Source organism: Siniperca chuatsi, linkage group LG14 (genome assembly GCF_020085105.1).
Source record: "Siniperca chuatsi isolate FFG_IHB_CAS linkage group LG14, ASM2008510v1, whole genome shotgun sequence".
In the NCBI taxonomy this organism is placed as follows: Eukaryota; Metazoa; Chordata; class Actinopteri; order Centrarchiformes; family Sinipercidae; genus Siniperca; species Siniperca chuatsi.
In genome coordinates this window covers 19999678-20021918 of record NC_058055.1, presented here as the reverse complement: position 1 = coordinate 20021918, position 22241 = coordinate 19999678, and the positions used below count along the sequence as shown (strand labels likewise).

Genomic DNA, 22241 nt, shown 5'->3' with positions numbered 1-22241 from the left:
CTGCAGACAGGCGAACAAAGACGACATCATCAAACTTATATCAAACATTTTTGACCTGCACAAGTTATACTGCCAATACTAATGCTGGCTTGTGGATCTTGTTATTGCTTTCCATTCATGCTCTTTTCCAGCGCAAAGTCAATATACTCTACATCCACATGGGTTTCAGAGTACACATATCTTGGTATCTGGTTGGATCAAAAAGTTACGTTTAAATTTCACATAGACACACTTTTCAGCATGCTACGACAAAAAAAAAAAGGATATTTGTACAGAAACAGAGCTAATTTTCCTATGCTCAGCAGGAAGCGGATAATTGAGGCCGTCTTCTTGTCTGTCTTGGACTATGGTGATGTCATCTATAGACACGCCTCTACCTCCACTCTTAAACCTCTGGATTCAGTTTATCACTCTGCCCTAAGATTTATTACTGGTGACAGTTATTCTACTCATCATTGCATCTTGTATGAAAAGGTTGGGTGGGCATCTCTAACAGTAAGACGTGACAGGCATAGGTTTCTATTTATTTATAAAGCCCTTAATGGCCACTTGCCATCATATATCACTTCCTTATTAAACTGGTCCCACAGTCATTATTTGACTCGATCTAGTGACTGGTTGAAGCTTGATGTCCCATGTGCAAACACTAAATTTGGGAAAACTGCTTTTGGTTTTTGTGCTGCGCACACTTGGAACATTTTACAACACACATTAAAACTTAACACAATTGTACCTGTAGGTCAATTTAAAACCATGATTACAAACTACTCCGCTCTTGAATGTAACTGTTTTTAACTGTGCTCTGTTGCTGTCTGTTTATTATTATTATTAATTATTTTTGTGTGTACTTATTCTGTTTAGTACTGTCGACGCCATTGAAAATGAGGGCATGTCATCAATGATTCCTCGAGATTTAAATAAAGGTTGAATGAATGAAATGACTTAATATCTTACAGTGTTGGAACTACTTTTGTAGTAACAACTGGGGTTGGCACATAAGCAACAACGTCAAATATATAATAGTTTGACTGTGGATCAGCAAAAAACATTGTCTTTCACTCTACAAGACTCATCATTAACATCACTTGGCAGAGTTTTATCTTAAGTCATTAGATTTCAAACAGCACACTGGATATCACTGCACCGCTGCACAAGAATGACTGTTAAAACGGCTATATAACGCTAACTGACATTTAGTATATTGTGAGCATAATGTGCTTTGTGTAAGGTATGAGTGTGGTGGCTTTTGAAAAGAAAATGCTAGTGGGCATAATATAACAAGCCATTCATCCTGGGTGTGAGCGGTTGGAGGGAGGGAGGGTGAACGAGCCCTGGGCTCCCTCCGCAACTATAACTGATATTTCCTCCTCATTGCCTTTTCATTCTCTGATGTTTCTCACCCAGCAAATCTCCAATTCTCTCAGTGCTTCTCACTTTATCTCCCCACCAGCTTCTCTTTCTTCCAGTCAGCTTCTCACTCTCCTTATTTCTCAGTAATGATGAAATGGTAATAAGTAAGGTGAGGTAAGGTAATCAAACACATATACTGTAAATTGAACACAAAAGTCCTTGAGAGGCTATTTTCATAAAGTCTGCATAAATTTAACATGTCTCATTGCATATATACTATGAATTTATATCATGAATATTTTTGGCAGCCTGCAAAGGTGGGTAAACTATTATTTGTCAAGTTCTTATTCTTCAAATAAAATGGCATCTTTAGTTGGTTTCACTCCTCACTGTAACTCTGACGATCCCTTGTTGGCTCCCTCTACTTCCATTTTCTCTTCCTTTCTGTTCTCTGAAGCACTTTACCTCTCTTTTTAATTCTGTTAGACCACTTTAGACTCTTTTTTTCTTTTTCTTTCCCTCTCTCGCTCACTTAGCAGAGTTGTGTTCACTTGTTAGAGGAACCAAGTGCTTCTCTTTGACCTTCAACATGAGTCCACAGAGAGACAAACAGAGTGGAGGAGATGTGTCTATCAACCAGACTCGACACCGACGGTATGGCAGCACAGACACCCACACAATGCACACTTCCTTTTTGTGTATATGTGTGTGTGTGTATTGTCCTGTTGACGCGGATTCCCATCATCCTGGAGCTTGTTGGCTGGCAGTTCATTGCCATTTATCACCCCTGTTGGTTCTAATGCTGCTGTGTGTAACCAAACAGCCATGACAGAGCTCCCGTTTCTCAGGCATGTAACTTAATTAAATAGCCGTGTAGCAGGTCAGGTGATTGACAGGGCTTTAACTATGCAGTGACTTTGCATATACCAGTTTCTGTATGTGAATTAGCTTTGGATAGACTGGAAGATGGTGAGGATGCACATCTACACATGAAAATGTGTCAATATGTGCTCTTTCCCCCAGTGTGTATATGTGGTTCCATGTACTTGTGTGTGCTTTTGTGTGTTGTTTCTTTTCTTTATTTATTCAATTTTACATACTTTAGTATGCTGGCCTACTACGACTCCCTTCATGCTTGTGTGTATTTTTATGTGTTTTTTGTAAGGTTACGTCACTGTTTTGCAGTCCAAGGAAAGACAAATTTAAGGTCTTTTAACTGTAATTATACTACCGACCCAATTAAGAATCAGCAAGCCAGCAAACACATCTTGTTTCTGACTGAATGAAGACAAACACTAATTTAATTGTAAAAGGAATTCAGTGTAATTGTGTTAATTAGGCAAATGATTAATCTAAGTGGGACATGCAGCAAAAGTAACATGAAAAAATAATAACTCAAATGACTGCATAAGCAATATTCTTAATATTTCTTAAAGCCTTAAATTCAGAAAAACAAACTTTCTCAGGCTTTTATAGGGCCCTTTTACAGTAACTGTGATACACTTATGATTTCGGTGTGTTATTAGTTCACTCATACCTCCTGCTTGTTGTGCAGTATGATTGTGCCAGCCTGCTCCACCACCTCAAACACCATGACGCTACACAAGTCTCTGCGCACTGACATGGTCATGTTGGCAAAGGCAGGCAGCTGGTGCATGAACTCCAGTAGTTGCTCTGTTTGGCACAAAAAGGAAGAAGGGGAGAGAAGAAAGCGATTGAACAGAAAATAAAAAAACATAAATTCTTGTGAAACATGTAAAGAGCACATATCGATGTAACTTGTGTATCCAAAGCAATGCTTCTCAGGTGTGCGGGTAAAACACTTATTGACTTTTCCACTGACAAACAGCAGCATTTCTAAACCAAACTATGGGCTTTTAAATGGTCCATATGCAAGCAAACCCTATCACCAGGGCTACTGTCAATTCAAGTACTAAGAAAATGTTAAAATCGTAGTCTCAAGGCTTTCAGGAAGAAAGCATCAGTACTCCGTCAGTGGTGGTAGCAAAAAATTACCATCTTTTTTCATCTTATATACCACTATATGTCTATATTCCTCAAAATCCTAACAACCTGTAACCTTTCAGAAATCGAACATCATAATAACATACACACACAGATCACAATATATCTTAATTGTTTTCATCCAGTGACCCCAAGCTAATACTGTTGATGGCCTGCACACTATCAGTGCTTAAGATTTTCATACCTAATGAGAAACTTTCACACTCTGTTCCTTCCCTGCTGATCTTCTGTCTACCTCCTCTGCACTGGGCTTGAGAACAGAGTGACCTAGCTCCAACCTGCACACTATGCAGCCCGGCTCAGTAGCTCCCTTTTATTCCCCCTACTGTTATCGCTTCAGTCATTTCCTCTCTTCCTCCTCATCTCTGTCCCTCTTTCCTTTGGTCTTTAAAAACCTGCGCCAGACAGTCACAGTATTTTAAGTAATTCTTGGTGTTTTTAAACAGTTTGAAGTGCCAGATGGTTGGAAGTTTGTCAGAGGAGAAAGATCAAATCACATCGATCGAATCACAAAGTTTAGATTCAATTTAGTATATGATGATTACTATGAGTGGAAACTATCCTGATGTGGTAAATTAACAATTTGGTGAGCTAAGCAGAATAAAGCTACACTAGGCAAGGTTAAATTTTCTCATCAGACTAAAGGCTTTTGTTTGACTACAGTAAATTGGCAAAAATCAACCAATAATGTTATCAGTCAGGCAGTAGTGGAATCTATATCAATTATCAGGTTGTAATACTATTATAAATATTTTGATGACATTATTCAAGATTGGTTAAAGCACTGGTTCCCAACCTTTTTGGCCCCTTAAAATGAAGCTTTGTCTTCATGCAACCCCTCATCAGTTTGCAAATGTTTATAGGTTGTGAGCAGTTCAACCAAAGCCTGATTTTTCTCCAGGCCAGAAGAGGTACAATTATCCAGTAATTAATAAGGCACAGGATAGAAAAAATTCAGAAAAAATAAACCTAATTTTTCATAGTAACCCCATCAAGATTTATCAAGCAACGTTTTGGGTGGGCCCCGACCCCCAGGTTTGGAACCGCTGGGCTAAAGCATTACTACCTCTGATAGCCAACTGAGAATATCTCTGCCTATTTATTTAGGAAAAGTTTTCCAGGGAGTCTCTGGATAGGACACACAAACCGAGCTGGTAAAATGTAATAAAAGCCAATTTTATTAAAAAAAACTTTAGATTAAAAAGTCACTAGGCATATAGTAAGACGCTGAGTGACATCCTCCATATTCAACCATTTACTTTCCACTGGTGTTGTCGAATCAAATGTTTCAAATTTGCAAAACTGAACTCAACTGAACTTTATTATTTATTTATTTATTAAGATTTTTCAGGTACTGTGTGAGCCAGGGTTTAACTAGACACGTCCTCAACTCCTCTCTACAGAATCTCTCCTCTGAATGAGCTGAGTGTAACCAGTCAGTGGTGAAGGCCATGAGAAGGCCAGCCTCCCAGCAGGCACACAGCAGGCCAGGCCTTTAAAACTCCTCTGAGTTCTCTGATGTGGTCACCTTCTCCTCCAGGACCCCACTGGGCCCCGCTAATGGGGTCGTCTCTCTGATTGCCTGCTTGAAAATACACACTGGAGGGCACTGGTGTTTAGAGACCACTGTGAGGGGTCTTTTTATGAGAGGAGCATTTGTGTATCTCCCCTGTGCTTACTGAATGATAGATGGTGTCTGTGAAGGCTGTATCTCTTGTACATGAAGTCTAAAAATAGCAACTGACAGTCCTCAAGTGTACCAAATGACATGCAGGCATATACTGTGTAAGCGCCTCATTTCATTACAATTAAGTACATTTTAATGAAATGAGATGTGTGCTGCTCACTGATTGATTACAGACAAGCAAGAAATAATATCCTTTTCAAGCAATTTTATAATTCTAAATACCATTGAAAGTGAAAAGACTTTTAATGGTATTTAAAAGACGTATTAGATAGAAAAACACTTGGTTAACTGACCAATGTCGTCGTCGTTGCGGTCGGCTGGGTCTTTTTCCAGACACTCTCGGACCAAGTCTCGGCCCAGAAGAGTGTCTGAAGCTCTCTCCAGGTCCTCATCTTCCTCCTCCTCTTCCTCGCTGTCCACCGCAGCCTCTGGAAGTCCAGACAGGTCCACATCTCCCAGCTCACTCTCTGTGGCCTGGAGCAAAAACAGGGGAGAAGGCAGCACAGTGGTTGGTAACAGTACGAGGAAGGAAGACATCTGTGCATCGCTTCACATAAGAAAAAAGAAAAAAATTCATTCAGCTTTTTATGTATTAACTATTATATTAACTGCATTTTATGTACATGTAATCATTTTAGACTGGGTTTCATTCGCCTAAACCTGATTAAACCTGCTTGGCTTAAAAAGGACTACCTGAAGCTTTAATTCCAGTAATAATGTGACCTAGAAATTAATATTAGAACAGTGTATTTATTGTGTAATAACATTGCACAACCGTTTAAGAAAGTAGTATTCAGTTTAAGGCAGTACAATATTGGGCCATGATAGAGATTTGATTCAAAGCATGCTAAAATGAGGTGTAAGGGAATTCAGTACCATTAAAAGACAGTTAAGATGTTGGCGCATAGTGATCAATTCTATTAAATTACGGGGATATGAAAGGGGCACAAGACAAGACAGAGCAGGACAACAACTAGTTGTGCAAAAGCAATTTTGAGAAAGTGGACAAATTCTAAGTGATATTCTTTATTCACTTAATATTTCCTATAGTTTCAGACAATATCTAGGCTTTGGAAAGCCTGTAGAGTAACATGACTATTTGTCAAAAACTTAAGCTATCAAATACCCCCTCTAACTTTACAGCTCTATTGCATTCCCCCTTTATTTTATGAGGATTTTCAGTGATGTATGATCCACAAAATATGAAGAATAACCTTGGAATGAGCAGCTGTATTTGTGACCATGAGCTAAAATCCTGCCACCAAGTCCCAAACTAGAAAACAGAGGTGAACAGCCATATATTTTAATCCAGCAGTAATAATTCATATTCCACCGTATTTCCCCTATGCGGGGTAGACAGATGGTGGGCAGAGTATGGTTCTAAAGGGGTATAGGGGCTTTCAGGTCAGGTGGGAATTGAACCATCAACCGAGAGGTGAAAAGAAGAGCTCTCCAGCGGCAGTGACAGCACTGCAGGCCATCTGTTAGCTCTTGCAGGTGGGCCTGAAAACAAAGGGAATCTCCGAGAAAAATTTACTCTGAATTTTACCTCTGTATCTGTTCTTCAAATTAATTTGTATTTATTTATTTAATTCATTTTTGTAAAGCGACCAGACAAAGAGTTCAGTTACCCCTCTAGCATTTGTCATATTTACTGGGTAAAAAGGTAAGAGGGAATGTAAAAAGGTAATTGTGATGTGTGATTGTGAAAGTTGATTTCAAAGAAGGGATATTTATGTGATATTTAAGACTGTGTACTATATATTTGACAGGAGATCAAGGTGATCATTATATCACTGTATCATTGTATACTAGTTTGTCTTAGCTTTGACAGTGAGTAAAACAGATTTGTTAAATGATACTATAGGATCAATCCAAGCAGTGTTAAATTTGAAACATTATTCAGCATCTAAAACTTAACCAATCCTGCTAAGTTTGTTAAAATAAGCAACTATCGAATATATATCAGTGTGCTTGTTTGCTCATGTTTATTTATTTACTCATCATTTTATTCTTTATTGTATTGTACTTCACACTTATTTTATTTTATACTTATACCCACTTGGTACTTAATTTATTTTCTGACCTGTATTATAGTGTATTATATTTTTTGCTTAGTACTTCTGTTCCTGTGTGCACTGACATGATAGTGAGCTGCTGTAGCAAAAGAGTTTCCCCTCGGGGATCAATAAAGTATTTCTGATTCTGATTATATTTGCTATATTTGCTTATATTTATTTATTACTGGGCAATAAGTGTTGCTGTCCACTTTATTTCAGTTTGTTTTGTTATTTATGTGCAACAATGTCCATATACCTCTTTGAGGGGTCATGTTGGAATACAGAGCAAGTCTAAATGTTGGGGATGACCCAGGGACATTAACTTATAGGCACCAATGTACCTACATTTTGGTAGTTATTGATTTAGAAGAATAGAGTAGATTTGATTGTGATGTCAGCTGTTGAGGCCGATCGGAAAAGTTAATTTCCTGCCCTACACACTACAAGATGGACTACCTAACCAACGATGTGATCTTGGGTTCTATGGAGATTTGGTACCTGGCCAAAGGATTTTATAGGTTTCTCTGAGGCAAGGGGATTAAGCTAACAGTCCATCCCAAGTTCAGGCACAGGTCCACTCTTGTTTTCATAAATTAGGTTAGACAAGCTATTTAGAGGACTTTTAAAACACACCAGCTGCTCAGCTCTGTCCTGTTCTGCACCAGATACATTTAATTTGGCCTAATAGATAAGAATAGACAAGAAAGAAAAAATACTTTCCTGTCCAAAATAAAACGTGAATCCTGATTTTATCTTCTTTGACACCAATAATAAATGACTAAGATAATAAATGAGACAGAACGACCCGTAATGATGCACATCCTTTCTGCCTGGAACTGCAGAACCAAAAGCAGCTCAAAAGGAAATCACATGCAGGTACAAATATTCCATATTTACTAACCAGCATAAAAGACACTCAAACCAAACATCTCAACAACAGCTTGTCCTGCAAGTTGTTCTACAGTGTAAAAATATATTTTGCTTCACCTCTGATTTATCGATTCTTGGAGGACATTTCAAGTCAAACCGTTTATTGTCATATGCCCAGTTAAAAACAAGTTTCCTTGTACAATTCAACATGAAATACTCACTCACATACTGTCTCATGTATTCATAAGGCCAACAGTGTGAAGACAAGACAAAGACCAAAAGTGCAGTGGTACTTTTTATAGTTCCCAACAAGAGAGAAAACTCCATATTGTATGATAGAGGCTGTTGTGGAGGTTGTTAAATTCTTGCAGAAAAGTGGCCTTCAATTTAAACTTTGTTGGAAAATGGAGGTGGTGGGGCAGAACAGTGGTGCAATCCTGAGACAATAACACCTCGCTGTTTCTCATACCACTGACATATCTTTCAGTGCTTTTGAGAGCCCAGTTCATTCAGAATGTAGGCTGTGCTCTTTCAGTCCAAGTCCCCTGGTCTCAGAACAAGTTTGAGCCAAGAGGACATTTCCAAGAGACGAGGGACATCAGATCTGCCCAAGAGCCCACACATTTTACAGTGCTGTGACAGAATAACAGAGACAGAAAAGAGACAAAAATGAGAGAGGAATGCACAGAGGTTCAGGATGTAGCCAAGTGATGAAAGATAGGAGGGAAAAGCAAAGAAAAGAATAGGGTGATGTGGGAAGGGTAGAAGATAATAGAAGAAGAGAGGGTGACTGACAGGAGAGGTATGTAAAGAAGGGAAAGGGCAGAAGGGATGAATATGAGAAGTGAGATCAGAAGGAGGCAGAAAGGGTTGAAAAGTTGAGGAGATGCAGTAAAGTGAACGACTATGGATTAGGTCAAGGTAAGAGAGAGTGAGTGGGAGAAACCCATAACAAAAGCAGTCTGTTGCATTGATAGCTGAGGACCACAGCTGACTGGAGGGTCAGTGCTTTAAGACAGCTGTAAACAAACACAGAGCTGGGTCAGTGACAAGCTGATGGGATCAGATCCGTGTGATTAATATCTAATCTCAGGATGAAGAGATCAGGTCCTCAGGTGTTAAACGTCTGACCCAAGTTGACCTGACTTACATCAATACGCAAACACTTGCTGATGAGAGATGACAGGTTGTGGCAGATAAGGAGGTTAAAATATCAGAATTATGTCATTATGGTCTGTTTACAATGACTAATGGAGTCCATAATACTTTTGAGGTAACTAGTGCAGCCCTGAAGGAAATTTGCAGCATTCTCCAATATCTCAGTTGTGCGTTGCCCTGTTTTATGTGTCTTCCATAGTACTTTCTCCTTATTATTATTATTATTATTATTATTATTATTATTATTATTATTATTATTTTTTATTTTGTTGAAAGTTTTGTTTGGGGGAATCTATGTTAAATGTGCAATATAACCAGATAATAAGATACATTTTGACCGAGGCCTCCAAATTAGCTTGGCAAGGTGCTGGGGAATAATGTACCTGCATCTCTCCCTTGAGTAACTAAAAATTGAGTAAAATAAAACTTATATACTGGCACTTAAAAAATCTGGATATTAGCATTGTTAACATTCCTCACTGAAACAAACCTGCTCATTAGTTTGTAGCAAACGGACCTCACCAGTTCCACTGATGAATGCTTACAATGCTAACAAGTTGGTGTCAAATGGAACCCCTCCCAACCCATACACACATACACAAACATGTATGAAGAATATGGCATGTAGGTTGTGAAGAAGAACAGCAAACTAAAATACTGTAGCACTCTGTGAAGAAGAGTCAAGACTGAAAGGTAATATTTAAAGGTTCTTGGATTCATTACGACTTTCTGTGTAAAGAGGGGAGATTAGGAGATCTGAGGGATTAAAATGATGAGATGACAGCCTTGTCATGTACCCTTTTATGGATTATTGATTCACAGCCATTCAAATACCCTACACTCAAGAGAGGGATTTCATTCCAAAGCACACTGAGCTACTGAATGCTCAGAAATGTCACGTAAAGGTGAGGCTGATACAAGAGGAGAGGGTGAAATAAAAAGACCTCCTGGACTGGCAATAATACTTTTAAATGTATATTTAACATTTCACACTTTGTGCATTAAACTGGTTGATTGTAATAAATGCAACTGTATAATAAGCGTCCTAGTTTGCAGATATTAAAAGCAACCTTCAGTAAGGAGCACAAGGATCAGAGCCACAACTCTAAGAAAGCAGATTTAAAATGAATGAATTTACATGGCCCACATCAACTGCATAACTGCTCTACACTGGATGTCATACTCTCTCAATTTCCCTGCCCCTTATCACGGCATATTACCTATGGAAGCAGACCAAAGGAATACCTGCAAAATGATCGTTATAAACCCAGCTACACTGATGATGTCTATACCTGTGGCACAGGTATAGACAGAGCTTGAAAGGTTAGGTTAATTTCTGATGTGTGACCTTTCATCCACAGCAGGAAGTACAGAGGGAGACAGATCACCAGGATGCACAACTGATGCACAATAATTAGCGAGATACTAAGGGTTACAAGGAGGGAGGGTAGAGGGGTGACAGATTTGCTACAGGTAGACAGACAGAATTGGAGCAAATCAAGCTGGCGAGAATCCACCATCAACACTTTTACCACAGACAGGCTAGAGTAGACAGGGGTTGGACAGGCTTCATTATTCTTTGTATGTAATGGAATAACGGTGGCAGGGAAGAGAAAAACTTTTTTAAATTGACAGTAAAAGAAAGAGGATATTCCAAAACCTAAATTAAAAGAGGTAGCTGAACAAACTGATGAAGCATTATACTTCTACAGCCTGGATTCTCTATATTTTATATTATACCGATGTTGACGAAGGAACTTGTAATAAAATAATAATAATAAAATACCACCTTAAAATATGTAACACAGGGGGAAAAGAGTATGGCTGTGAAAGGAAACATGTCGAAACTTTGAAAAAAAAGAAAAAACTAATAAGATAAAATTATTTAAACAAAGAAAATGAGGTACCAACCTGGTAAATATCTGATAGGCTGCTACTCCCCGAGTCACTAGCGATGCTGCATCCTGATTGGCTGGGAGGCATGTGCATCACCTGCTGATGGGCGTGGTCTGTTAGGTGCATCTTATTGAGTTCAGCAGGAAGCTGTTCAGACACACAGGAAGTAGTAGAGAGACAGACGGAGAAAAATGGAGAAGGCGGAGAGGATATGAGTTCAACAGAAGCAAACATACAAGCTTACTGTGCGCACAGACACACACAAACACACACACACACACACACACACACACACACACACACACACACACACACACTTGGCTGTTTCATCAGTCTGAAAGCCAAAGCTGGTTTGGCACATTTTGACATGTTATACTCCAAGATAATTAACATGAAGAGGATGGAGCTGAAGACCCTTCAGATGGCTGTAAATTATGATCCAAAGCTGGAGTTTGATATGATTTCTGATAGACTGAGGGGGGTTGGCGGTGGGAGGTTGGTTTTATATTTTTGGAGTGACCTTAACAAAACTATAAAACTGTAAATTCTGTCCGTGGCTGTCTTATTAGGATGGCATGGCTGGCTTTCTTTCATGCAGACAGCTTACATGTTATGTGCTATGTGTGCACATTGAATAAACAAACATGCAGACACATACACACACACTCAAACTCATTTAGAGCAACATCCACAGACAGAAATATATTTATGCTAACCTAAACTAACACAGAAATTAACACAAACATACACATACAAAAACACATCCATTGCCATTTTAACAATTAAATAAGCAAATATATCAAGCTGGCCACAAACAAAATAAATTCCTTAAACAAATGTGTTCATGGTGGTCAGTTTATTTACTTTAGGATAAGAAGACAACTGCACAAGGCAAAGTTTGAGCTTCGATACAAACAAAATTCATTTGTTTCGATTTGTTATCACCTTTTCTGAAGATTGCACTCCAAAATCTGATTTGCTAAGAGCTCATTCTCAAATAAACCCCACCAATTCAGATTGAGACAAAGTTGTCAGTCAAAGGACTTCTAAAAAGAAATGTTTTGACAAATATCCCATCCTTCCATAGAGCATTGTAGTTTTAACTGTGCAAGAGGACACAAGACACAACAAACAGGTCACCAGATCAATATATGACCTTTAAACTACTGTCACATAACTTGCATTCAACCTAGAATCACTTCACACGCCAACAGGCCACATAACTTAATTATTGTAATGTTAACTATTTTCAAAGTCCAATTTAAATAGAAAGGCTAGTTTAGGGATGTACTGAACTGTAGTGAATTGAAAAAGGATATAAACAGAGGAAGAGTGGGCTTGAATGTTTCAGCACCATGGAGAGAGAGAGAGAGAGAGAGAGAGAGAGAGAGAGAGAGAGAGAGAGAGAGAGAGAGAGAGAGAGAGAGAGAGAGAGAGAGAGAGAGAGACTGGAAATGACTTACTATAGTGAAGTGATTACATCTGTGCATCCTAGTTATAAGTCTTTAATTCACATTAAGTTCAATATGAAGCATTGCTGAATTCATAGTACTACCATCAGGGAGATTTACATTGCGTAATAAAATAATCCCCAAATAAACAGCACAGGCACCTCAGTAGAAATGTTGTTGCACAAAACACAAAATATCCCCTTAACCCACCATAAAGAGAGCTCTAAGAAAAACAGTGGAAGCCCGACATGGTCTTACTAAAGCAGAGAAAAGCCATACGCAGTGCAGCCTCTTGCTAGACTCAGAGATGCAACATTGAAAGATTCAGAAGCCCTGCAAAGCTGGACACATATCACTTGTCTAAACAGTCAGTTGACACAGTCGACCAAAGGTCAAGTCCAGGTTTCACTCCCAAATTTACCAACATAAGGTTGGAGTGGTTTCGCACTATAATACTTAAATACTTGAATTTTTCTCTACTGTATAACGGTGGAAAAAAGAACTGGTTTACTACACCCATGCACAATAGATAAAGATGAAAGAATAACTAAAATAGGTATTTCTACAAAGGTTTCTGTGCCAAACAGTATTTAGAGACTAACTGAGCAGGTTAAAATGGGATTTCCTATAAAGCAAGGCAGCTAGGTTTCATTTCTATTTCCTGGGCAGATAGACAAATGTACTTGGCCAAAGCCAAACCTCTGATTCTCAAGTCTTACCAGTTTGAACCGGGGCAGTGTCAGGGTGAGAGAAGATGTCCTCCTGCGACACCGGACAAACTTGCAGAACACCTCCTCCATTGGCACATCAGATAGCGCTGGCCGTCCAAACACACACACATAAATACTCACTTAAATGCTCACACCAGCAGTTGTACATGCAAAGCCAAACTGGAGCTTGGAAGCTAGCTGAGGCTCCGAAGAACCACGGTGCCAACATGTAATATTAAAGATGTTGAGTCTGGGGGGTGCTGCCCCCTCAGTACTCTCTTCTAAGAGGCATGTTGTACTGTACGACCCCATCAGCACTTAACCTCCCCCCCCCAAACCTACAGGGGAAACACAGTATTGGGGGGTGGAGTTTGAGAAGTTCAATGGCTTGTTCTTAATGTGCGGCATATTAAAGAGGAACACTCAATTTAACTAATTCATGTACACTGGATTTACACAACATTAGAGATCTTGGACTGTGTCCTAAATCACCGTTAATCCTTATACGACAATTAGATATCCCTGACCCAAGACTAACCTTTTAAAACCTATGGTTATATACAGGGCTTCTGTAGAATGGAACAAGTTAATAAACAGTATGAGAGAATCAAAAAGTGCTTAGACTTTTAAGAAACAAATGCAGATGTACCTAAAGTGGACTATATAACTGAATATACACATTTTTCTATCTGATGTCATCTTAGTTTTCATGAATTTTACTAATGGTTGTGTGCTTAAATGTAGTTGTGTTGATGTAATTATTAGTTGTCATTTGTCTGTGCTTTTATTTTTATTATTTTATATATGGAAATTTGAACCATTTATTGATAGTAATTACTTTTGTGTTGTTATTGATTAGGTTGTGTTTTATTATGATTAGCTGCTTTGTTTTATCTATCTTTTGGATTGTATTAACATTTTATTTAGGCACTTTTTTAATGTGTGGACCCCAGGAAGATTAGAGACTGCTATGGCAGAATCTAATGAGAATCCAGTAAAATAAAGAAATCAAATCCCTATTTACCAATAATAAATAACGTATATAATGCCCCGCATATAATGCCCTCAAAAACCTATCAGGAAGGTGTACCTATTATTTTACGTTCATTATCTTATTCCTAAAGTCCAGGACAACATAGTATTCTAGATTTGTGATACACTGTAAAAATGAAGTAAGTTTAGCAACTATGAACTTTAAACATTAATGCATCTGCTGTCTTCTTTCTCCATCACACACACACCTCTCTATTAATGTAGTATACCACTTAAATATTAATACATTCTGTGTTTCTCTCTCACTCACATATTTCAATGATAAGAGTGCTATTAGCAACACTTAAATGGTACGATTCTAATTTCAAAGTGTGCTGCTGTAACATTCACACACACACACACACACACACACACTGACTCACAGGTCTTTGTCATTAGTTTTAGTGTGACCGAAGGAGTATTTAAGTGAAATCCATTTCCCATTAGGTACGGCAGTATAATGCATTGTGTGTTTCACTTATTGAACTGCAGGCAACACCTAATCTCAGACTGTTGTCTGCATGTGTTATTGACTAAATCACAATACACAAGCAGAATTCTCTACTCTCGTCCTGGATGCTTGTTGTTGACCAAAACTCTTCACTACTAGTTTGTTGTGTTTGTGTGCGAATAAGACGAGACAGAAAAAGCGAAAGGGCGGACACAGAGTGATTGCTAATTTCATCACAGGTAAATACTTATTGATTTCTGTGTGATGGAGCAGTTATGAGCCAGTGATGATGAAGCTCCCACCCTGCATCCATTTAATACATTCACCCAAATCCACACATACATAGAGACAGAAGTTAATGTATCAAACTGCTGTGCAGATCAGGACTTAGGGAAAGGTTTGCGGAAGACACACACAAAAAACATACCCGAAGAGGATACCGAAAGGACAAAAACATGGCATATGATTTTACAGCAACATTTCCATTGGCTGTGAGTTTGAAATGACTTGGTTTCAAAGTGAAGGATTTTTTAAAATTTAAATTATCCTCAATTCAAGAGGTTAGTTAGGTGTCATGGATGGCATTTTACAGTAAGTTACAGTGAAAACTCTAGACTAGGGTTACAGAGGGGTGAGGGTTAGGTAATTTAGTGGTGGGTGTTAATGTCTGCATCAGTATCAGGAGCTCTGTTTGACTAACCTGCCATTTAAGCCTGACTGATGCTGATACTGATATTTGGTAATCCAAGATCTGCTATAAGGACAAGCCCCTAAGCCCTTTTCAGACATATAATATGTAACATTGCTGGCTTCATCTAGCTGTTAAAGTATTGGCTTTTTGTTATTCAGATATAGGTGACTTTTACTTTAATGTTCCTTACAGCTTCATTCAGATATGACAGAACATTAATGTAAAGGGCGCTTTTCACAATTCACATCTGCATTCCTGCATAAAAAAAAAATTTCAATCACCCTGTGGTTCTGATTCCTGTAGTCCTGGATGGAGGAGTGTTTGTGATCTAATCGTACAATTCTATCATTGAGCTCATGCTGACTTTGTTGGATTTATTTCTTAACTAAGAAAAAGACTTCAGGGATAAGATTAAGGGTAGAAGTGTGTGTTTTGGAGGTGCAAGGGAATGAAAAAGGGCAAGAACAGACAGAGGGAGTTCAAGTGTTTGTGTGAGTGTATGAGAGAGGGAAGGATGGAAGGGGGGAGTTGGGCGAGGGAGTGATGGGGGAAGTGAATAATTGTGGCGGTCTCGTGGCTCCTATTCACACCACAGACTTAATCCTGCTCTAATCCTCGTCTTTCCCTCTCCCAGCGGGCCAAGCCGTGGCGTGGGGGTTTAGGGGGTCTCCCATTCTCCTCATGCATTAAGGATGAGAGTTAGGAGATTAAATATAAATGTGCAAGGTTCCTTCAGCTGTACAATTCTATCATGTCAACGAGCGGGCACAATCATAGGAGGATCAAGCTGGCAGTAAATGTTAAGTCGCAGTCAAACAGACCACGATTTCACAACACCAATCACTTACAGAGTGTAATTAACTTCAGAGAAATGAACCTATCATCTGTTGTAATAAGGGTGAGAAAAGATTCAATACAAGAAAGATGCAGCAGCCAAAGAGGGTGAAAATCCATAAGGAACAAGCCTGGAGCTGTCAGATCATCAAGTTGTTACCTGGTTTGGCGGCTTATAAATGAATAATTGGTTAATTTTGTGAACAAAGAACACAACTGTTAGGGCTGGCCAATATACTGCGACATGAGTTATACAGATAATCGTATTATAATATCACTGTATGTTGTCAGTGATGTGTGTAGATGTATTTGTTCATTCAATAGCAATGAACAAAGAATTTTGTCGTTAGAACTAAATTAAATTGGGCTATATCTGAATAATAGCTAGTTTTACTAAAAGGGCATACTTAATATGATTTCTTATTTGCTTATTTTTTTCACTATATACCTAATATTATCCAAGACCAACAAGCTAACATAATGTCATATAGTTCATAGCAGTTTACCACCCAAATAAGGATCCCTTCCCTCCACCCATCCATCAATCATGGAGAAAAGCACATTAACCAACATACAAATGGCCAGTCTGCATTTTTTTAAGCTAACTGCATGACTACATTTGTCTTTCTGTGGACGTACTGAAGTCCCTGAAAGCAAAACAAACCAAAAAAATATTAGGGTGATGTCTTCTTTTTCCTTCTTCTATAAAACCCAACTCTGTTTCACTTATTGCATCCAATTTTAACAATGAGATTAACTAGCTGTGGGCTTGAGTGCTCTGTTCCCCCTATTTCCTCAGTGATAAAATGGGCTATAAAGCCCAGACTGGCCATTTGGCTATACAGACAAGAGACTGGGTTTCCCAAAGGCAATTTAGTGTTGGGATAATCTTTGCTACATTGTAGGTCAATGCGTAGAGAGATGTGTTGGGAAACCTTGAAGACATTAATGGATGAGGCCTGGGTTGTCTAGCATAATAGTCTGGAATTTGTTGGTTAAGGGTCCCAGAAGGGGCCACACCATTAAAACATGAGGAGGATAGGAGAAAGGCGTGGTAAAAGCTGGATCTGATATCAGTTTTAATACAGTGCTGCTACTTCACCTTGAATTACATTTTGCATTAATTATTAGTAAATAGTTTTCTGACCCAATATTGTTTTCAGCATGGGCTTCATTAGGGTGCAGAGATACCGTTTAATGACTGTATGGCAGGGCACACCTGAGACATCAGACAACGACAGAAGATTTATCAAAAGAGATGGAGCATGACGAAGACGTATACATCAACACACAGAATAAGACAAAGAGGAACAGAAGAGAGAGCGAGAACAATACATTAAGATGAATAATAAAGAGGACAAATGGTTTAGCAAGTAATTAAAGAAAATGTGATGAGGCTGATGAATCCTGATGAGGATGATAATTAAAGTGGGTTCAACAAACAATGACACAAACAAAGCTCAATGAATATTTAAAGACAATGTTGTTGTGTTTGCAAAGAGAAAACAAAATGACAGTACCATAGAGAAAGAGGAATTGTTCAGTGTCTCCAGTGTAATAAAACATCTTCTGAGAGGTTTGGGCTTGAAGCTTGTTCATTTTGCTGGTGATCACTGGGAAATCTTTGTTTTAGAGAAGGTATATGCACATTAAAGAATGTACATCAGACATAGTGTATTCACGTGTCCCTTTGTTCACAAGGAATACCAAAACCACATATGAAAGAGAGCTACTGCTTCTGCAAGAGCTGCTGACTCTTCGAGAGCTGCACCATTAAAGATCCTCCACTGTAATGTTTCTAAAATACGACAAAGGAAGACAAATGTATGGCACAATTTGAACTGTCCTGGTTAAACACTATACTTAAACCAACTAACCAAAAACAGATAAAAAATAATTCCCCCTACTAATACTCAATAATTTATCAAGTATCATTAATCGTCCCCCCCAAAAAATATCCCCAACCCTCGAGTTGCCAGCTCATGTCCACTTCTGCAGAATAACAACAATTAAGTGCTGTTTTAGAACTCCCTCAGCTAGAAGTACCAGCTATACACTACTCATAACCCCACAGCTAAGTAAATACAGGCATGGTAATTGATAGTGAGGTCACTGGTGGGGTATCTGACATGAACACTGTAGATGTCAGCAGTGACAAACTGCCTTGACATGACTTGAGTGGCACGCCAAGCAACACAACCATCACTCAGAAATGAAATACAACAAAGTGGGCATGTTAAACTAAGCAGGTTAATATTTGTGCCACTTTGTTCTACTTAATTTTAGTGGTTAAATACCGCAAATACTTGCAGGTGCATGTTTTTTCATTTACAGTATATTTTAGATATCTAGCTGTTAAGTCACAGTGACTCACAAACACTGCAACAATAAAGTAAGCCCTATTTTCTAGATCACTATTGCCAATATCATCAGCTTGATCCTATCAAGAAATTGTGAGAGATCAGAAGTGCGTAAGAGCCAGCGTTTTCCTGCAACACCTTTTTAAATAGAAGCATCAGAAAAAAAGGGTAAATTCCATAAAAGGCCTTCCCACTATGGATTTTTAACATAAACACACATAAACAGGAAACCATAACTGTTAACATATGTCTTCACTTGTAACAGCTGTCACCGTGTATTGAGTTAGATCAGGTTGTTACACCAGAAACCAAACCACAGACAGCGGCAGTTCACCTCCGCACAAAGACACAATGTAGCTACAGTCTCACAGCACAAATGAGTTATCCTTCCTTTGATGTACCTCTTAACTTGATGTCTTCATCTGATTTCCACTGGTTTATTCATTTCTCTGCTCTCTGAGTATCTCTGACTCTTTGCATTGTCTATTTCCGGCCAATAACACCTCTTCGCTTTGATTGTCTTTGATATTAACTCCGTCTCCTGTCTCTCTCTATGTTCAATAGTTTACTCCCTCATTATAGCCTCCACTCCAGTTTCCCTGTCACTAATCCAGTCTTACTTTCTGTCACCTTCTCTTTTGGCCTTCACCCTTTGCTGTCTATTTTTTGGAGATGTTCTCCATTCTTACATTTTTTCCCCCTCCTACTGGATCAAACCCCCATTTCTGTCCCCACACGCAATTCTGCATCAAAGGGAGCAAGGTTGAGTGAAATGACTGCAAGTAGCCTCATCAGACTAGCCAGGTGAGAACATTGGCTCTGCTGCCTGGAACAGGGCACACACACACACACACATACATTTTGAAGCTCCAGATTTAGCCCTGTAGCGCTGCAGAAAGCTTTGATCAATCGAGGCTACTGTTGGCTTGGTCTAATGTCGTAAGGTGGGGGACGGTGTTGGGAAACACACACATTCATTAGCCATACAGAGAAGAAAATACACAAATATACAAGCACACAAGTACACACGCATTTATGCACAAAGGAATATCTACAACACTCTCAAAAATAAATACACAACGCGAAATCATAACAACCTACACACACAGGTAGCGTATACTATAGGTGAACTGCATGATTCTATGGGATCCACTCATTAAAACGTACACTAAGCTTATTGAATAGGCTCAGCACACAGCCATGCTCCACTCTATTACTGGCAAGTCCACAGACGTTTGGATTAAGATACAGTGCAGGGAGACAGATGGCAGAGAGTGGGGAGGAGCATATAATAGAGAAAGGACTGACAGCAAGGGGTGGAATGAGGATGAAGTGAAAGGGGGGGAACAGATGAAGATAAAAGTCTCAAATATTCTCGTAAGAATCCAATTCTACCTCAATACAGACTACCACATCTCTGGCACCATGGCAGTGTCACCCCCCACCCCCGTGTGTGTGTGTGTGTGTGTGTGTGTGTGTGTGAGAGTGTGTGTGTGTGTGTGTGTGTGAGTGTGTGTGTACCAGCTGGGGAAAGGGGAGGTGTAATGAATTGTAGTTGGAATTGGACGTGACAACTGCAAAGGCAGACATGCCACAGAGAAAGGAGAGAGAGAGCGAGAGAGAGAGAGAGAGAGAGGTGGGGAATGAGAAAGCGGGTGGAGTTAGCAGGGGACCACATGAGGAGATGTGTACTCAAATACTCTTAAACTCAAATACTCTTGTGCTATTCACAGCAAGACTACATCCATCTCCTGCCAGTCCTATTATCTAAAAGGTGGCTCTTACTTGCAGTGAACATCAGCTTTTGAAAGTTTAAGAGAATAACTCTGATGATGTCGTAATGATCATCAGGCTTATCTCAGTTTCAGAGATTTTATAACAAATTTGTAACAGAAAGCCTGTGTTACAAAATGATGGTATGGAGTATGAAATTTGTAGCCAGGGAGAGTCTAATAAAAGATGCTATAAGGTTGCATTATGGGAAGTGTAGGATCCAGAGTTTTTGGGTTGTGACTGCTGCTAGGGACTGGGACCCCCCATGGAGGTGCAATACTAAATCACTGGAGTACCCTTTTAAGAGCTAGACTAAGTTTCCACAGCGAGTATAGGGCATGTTAAACTCATCTCAATATGAAAAGAGGCAAAAGAGACTGTTTAAACAAAGGAAACAGCAACAAGCTATTTCTAGTAAGGTTCCTGTTTTCAGTGTCCCTGACATGACACAAGGTTGTGCAGCAACTGACATTTAACTTAAGTTGACAAAAATAAAAAACACTGCATTTTTCCTAACTGTGTGAAATTTCTCTACAGTACTTTTTTCTGCAACATATGCTCAAAAATGCTTTGGAAGAGAAAATTACACACTAATGGTTGGAACCTGGAAGTGTGGCAGCTTGAAAGAAAAACTTTTTTTCAACATAAGGTGGGGATTCTGCATAGCAAGACATTGCCTAGAAATCTCTCTGAAACACATTTTAATCAGTTATGGAAAAACCTGCATTCTCTGATTTGGCAGGCACTGGTTTGTGAGGTACAAGGTTCAACAATCATTGGTTGGCAAGTTTTTAGCCTGGATAGAGAGTGGCTGGCAAGCTTCTACAGTGGATAAACAGCCATCAGTTGGCAGTTCCCACATTTTGTTGTGCCAGTATTGTGACAGACGGGGTGCAGAATGGAACTGTCACCAACACTGCCAAAGGCCTGTGACTTTTGCCCCAGTTGTCTGAGAGTGATGAAGGAGAGAGATGCAGAGAGGGAGACACACAGAGAATAGAAAGGAAGGATAAACAAAGTAAATAGAAATGGAAGGAAAGAGGAAAAAGTTGTGTGTGTGCGTATGTGTGGTGTTTCTGTGCCCTCATTTCATGTTTAATGACACATCCAGACATTCTAAAATCCTGGACACATTACTGTACAGTAATACCAAACACAGGCATTAACCCAATGGACCACTATCCTGAATCAGCCCTGGATTAGAACTGTATTGTTACTCAAATATTTAATCGGAATTGGAACTGAATGTGTATATATTCCCACAGAAAAATTACACATCTTGAAATTAGTGGGTGGGACAAAGTTATTTTAGTAAGTAAGTCTCGGGCCTTGGTTATGAAGTTCTGAATAAAGTCAAGAGGATCAAAACAGGTAACCAGTTCAAAATAAAGTCCAAGTAGTTTAATTCCAATTAGTAGTTTGTCTGCTGGTGTACACTGCCAAATGTACCTTTCCCTCTTGCTTGCGCAACCTGATTGGATGTTTAAGTATAAGTCATAAGTCACTGGTGCTAAAAGCAAAAGTCAAGTTGCAATCTTTTATGTTTTTGTTGAGTCCAAAGTCACCAGATAAGTGATTAGAGTCTGACTTGAGTCCGAGTCATATGACTCAAGTCCACAAGTCTGGAAATTGTTATAATTTAATAGATATTACAGAAACCATGCAATTACTTCCACAAGGAATTTCACAAGAACTACATGGGTAAAGTACTTGACTTGTTAATGTAATAACAACCAGAAACATCAAATAATGTCTCAGCCCCACTCCTTTCATCAGAATAAATTATGCCAGTCTGGATTTTCTTAGTGAGTAATGACTCTAAATTGGCTACATGCTCATTTGTACCACACAGTCTTTACCAGTCATTCAGTTTTCTGGCTTACACAGTGAAGA

General features: G+C 39.0%; 1 protein-coding gene across 10 annotated transcripts in view; it reads right to left on the bottom strand.

The window, feature by feature from the left end:
- Positions 1–22241, bottom strand: part of LOC122888738 (rap guanine nucleotide exchange factor 6-like) — a 157956-nt gene that overhangs the window by 43880 nt on the left and 91835 nt on the right. For 9 of the 10 annotated variants that reach the window (XM_044223519.1, XM_044223523.1, XM_044223521.1 and 6 more), the window contains 3 exons: positions 11062–11193; positions 5356–5536; positions 2888–3024 (listed from right to left, as the gene is read on the bottom strand). In XM_044223519.1, the coding sequence (XP_044079454.1) occupies positions 2888–3024; positions 5356–5536; positions 11062–11193 (450 nt within the window). Of the gene's footprint in view, positions 1–2887; positions 3025–5355; positions 5537–11061; positions 11194–13216; positions 13315–22241 lie in introns of all 10 variants that reach the window. The other variant, XM_044223527.1, reaches the window with a different exon arrangement.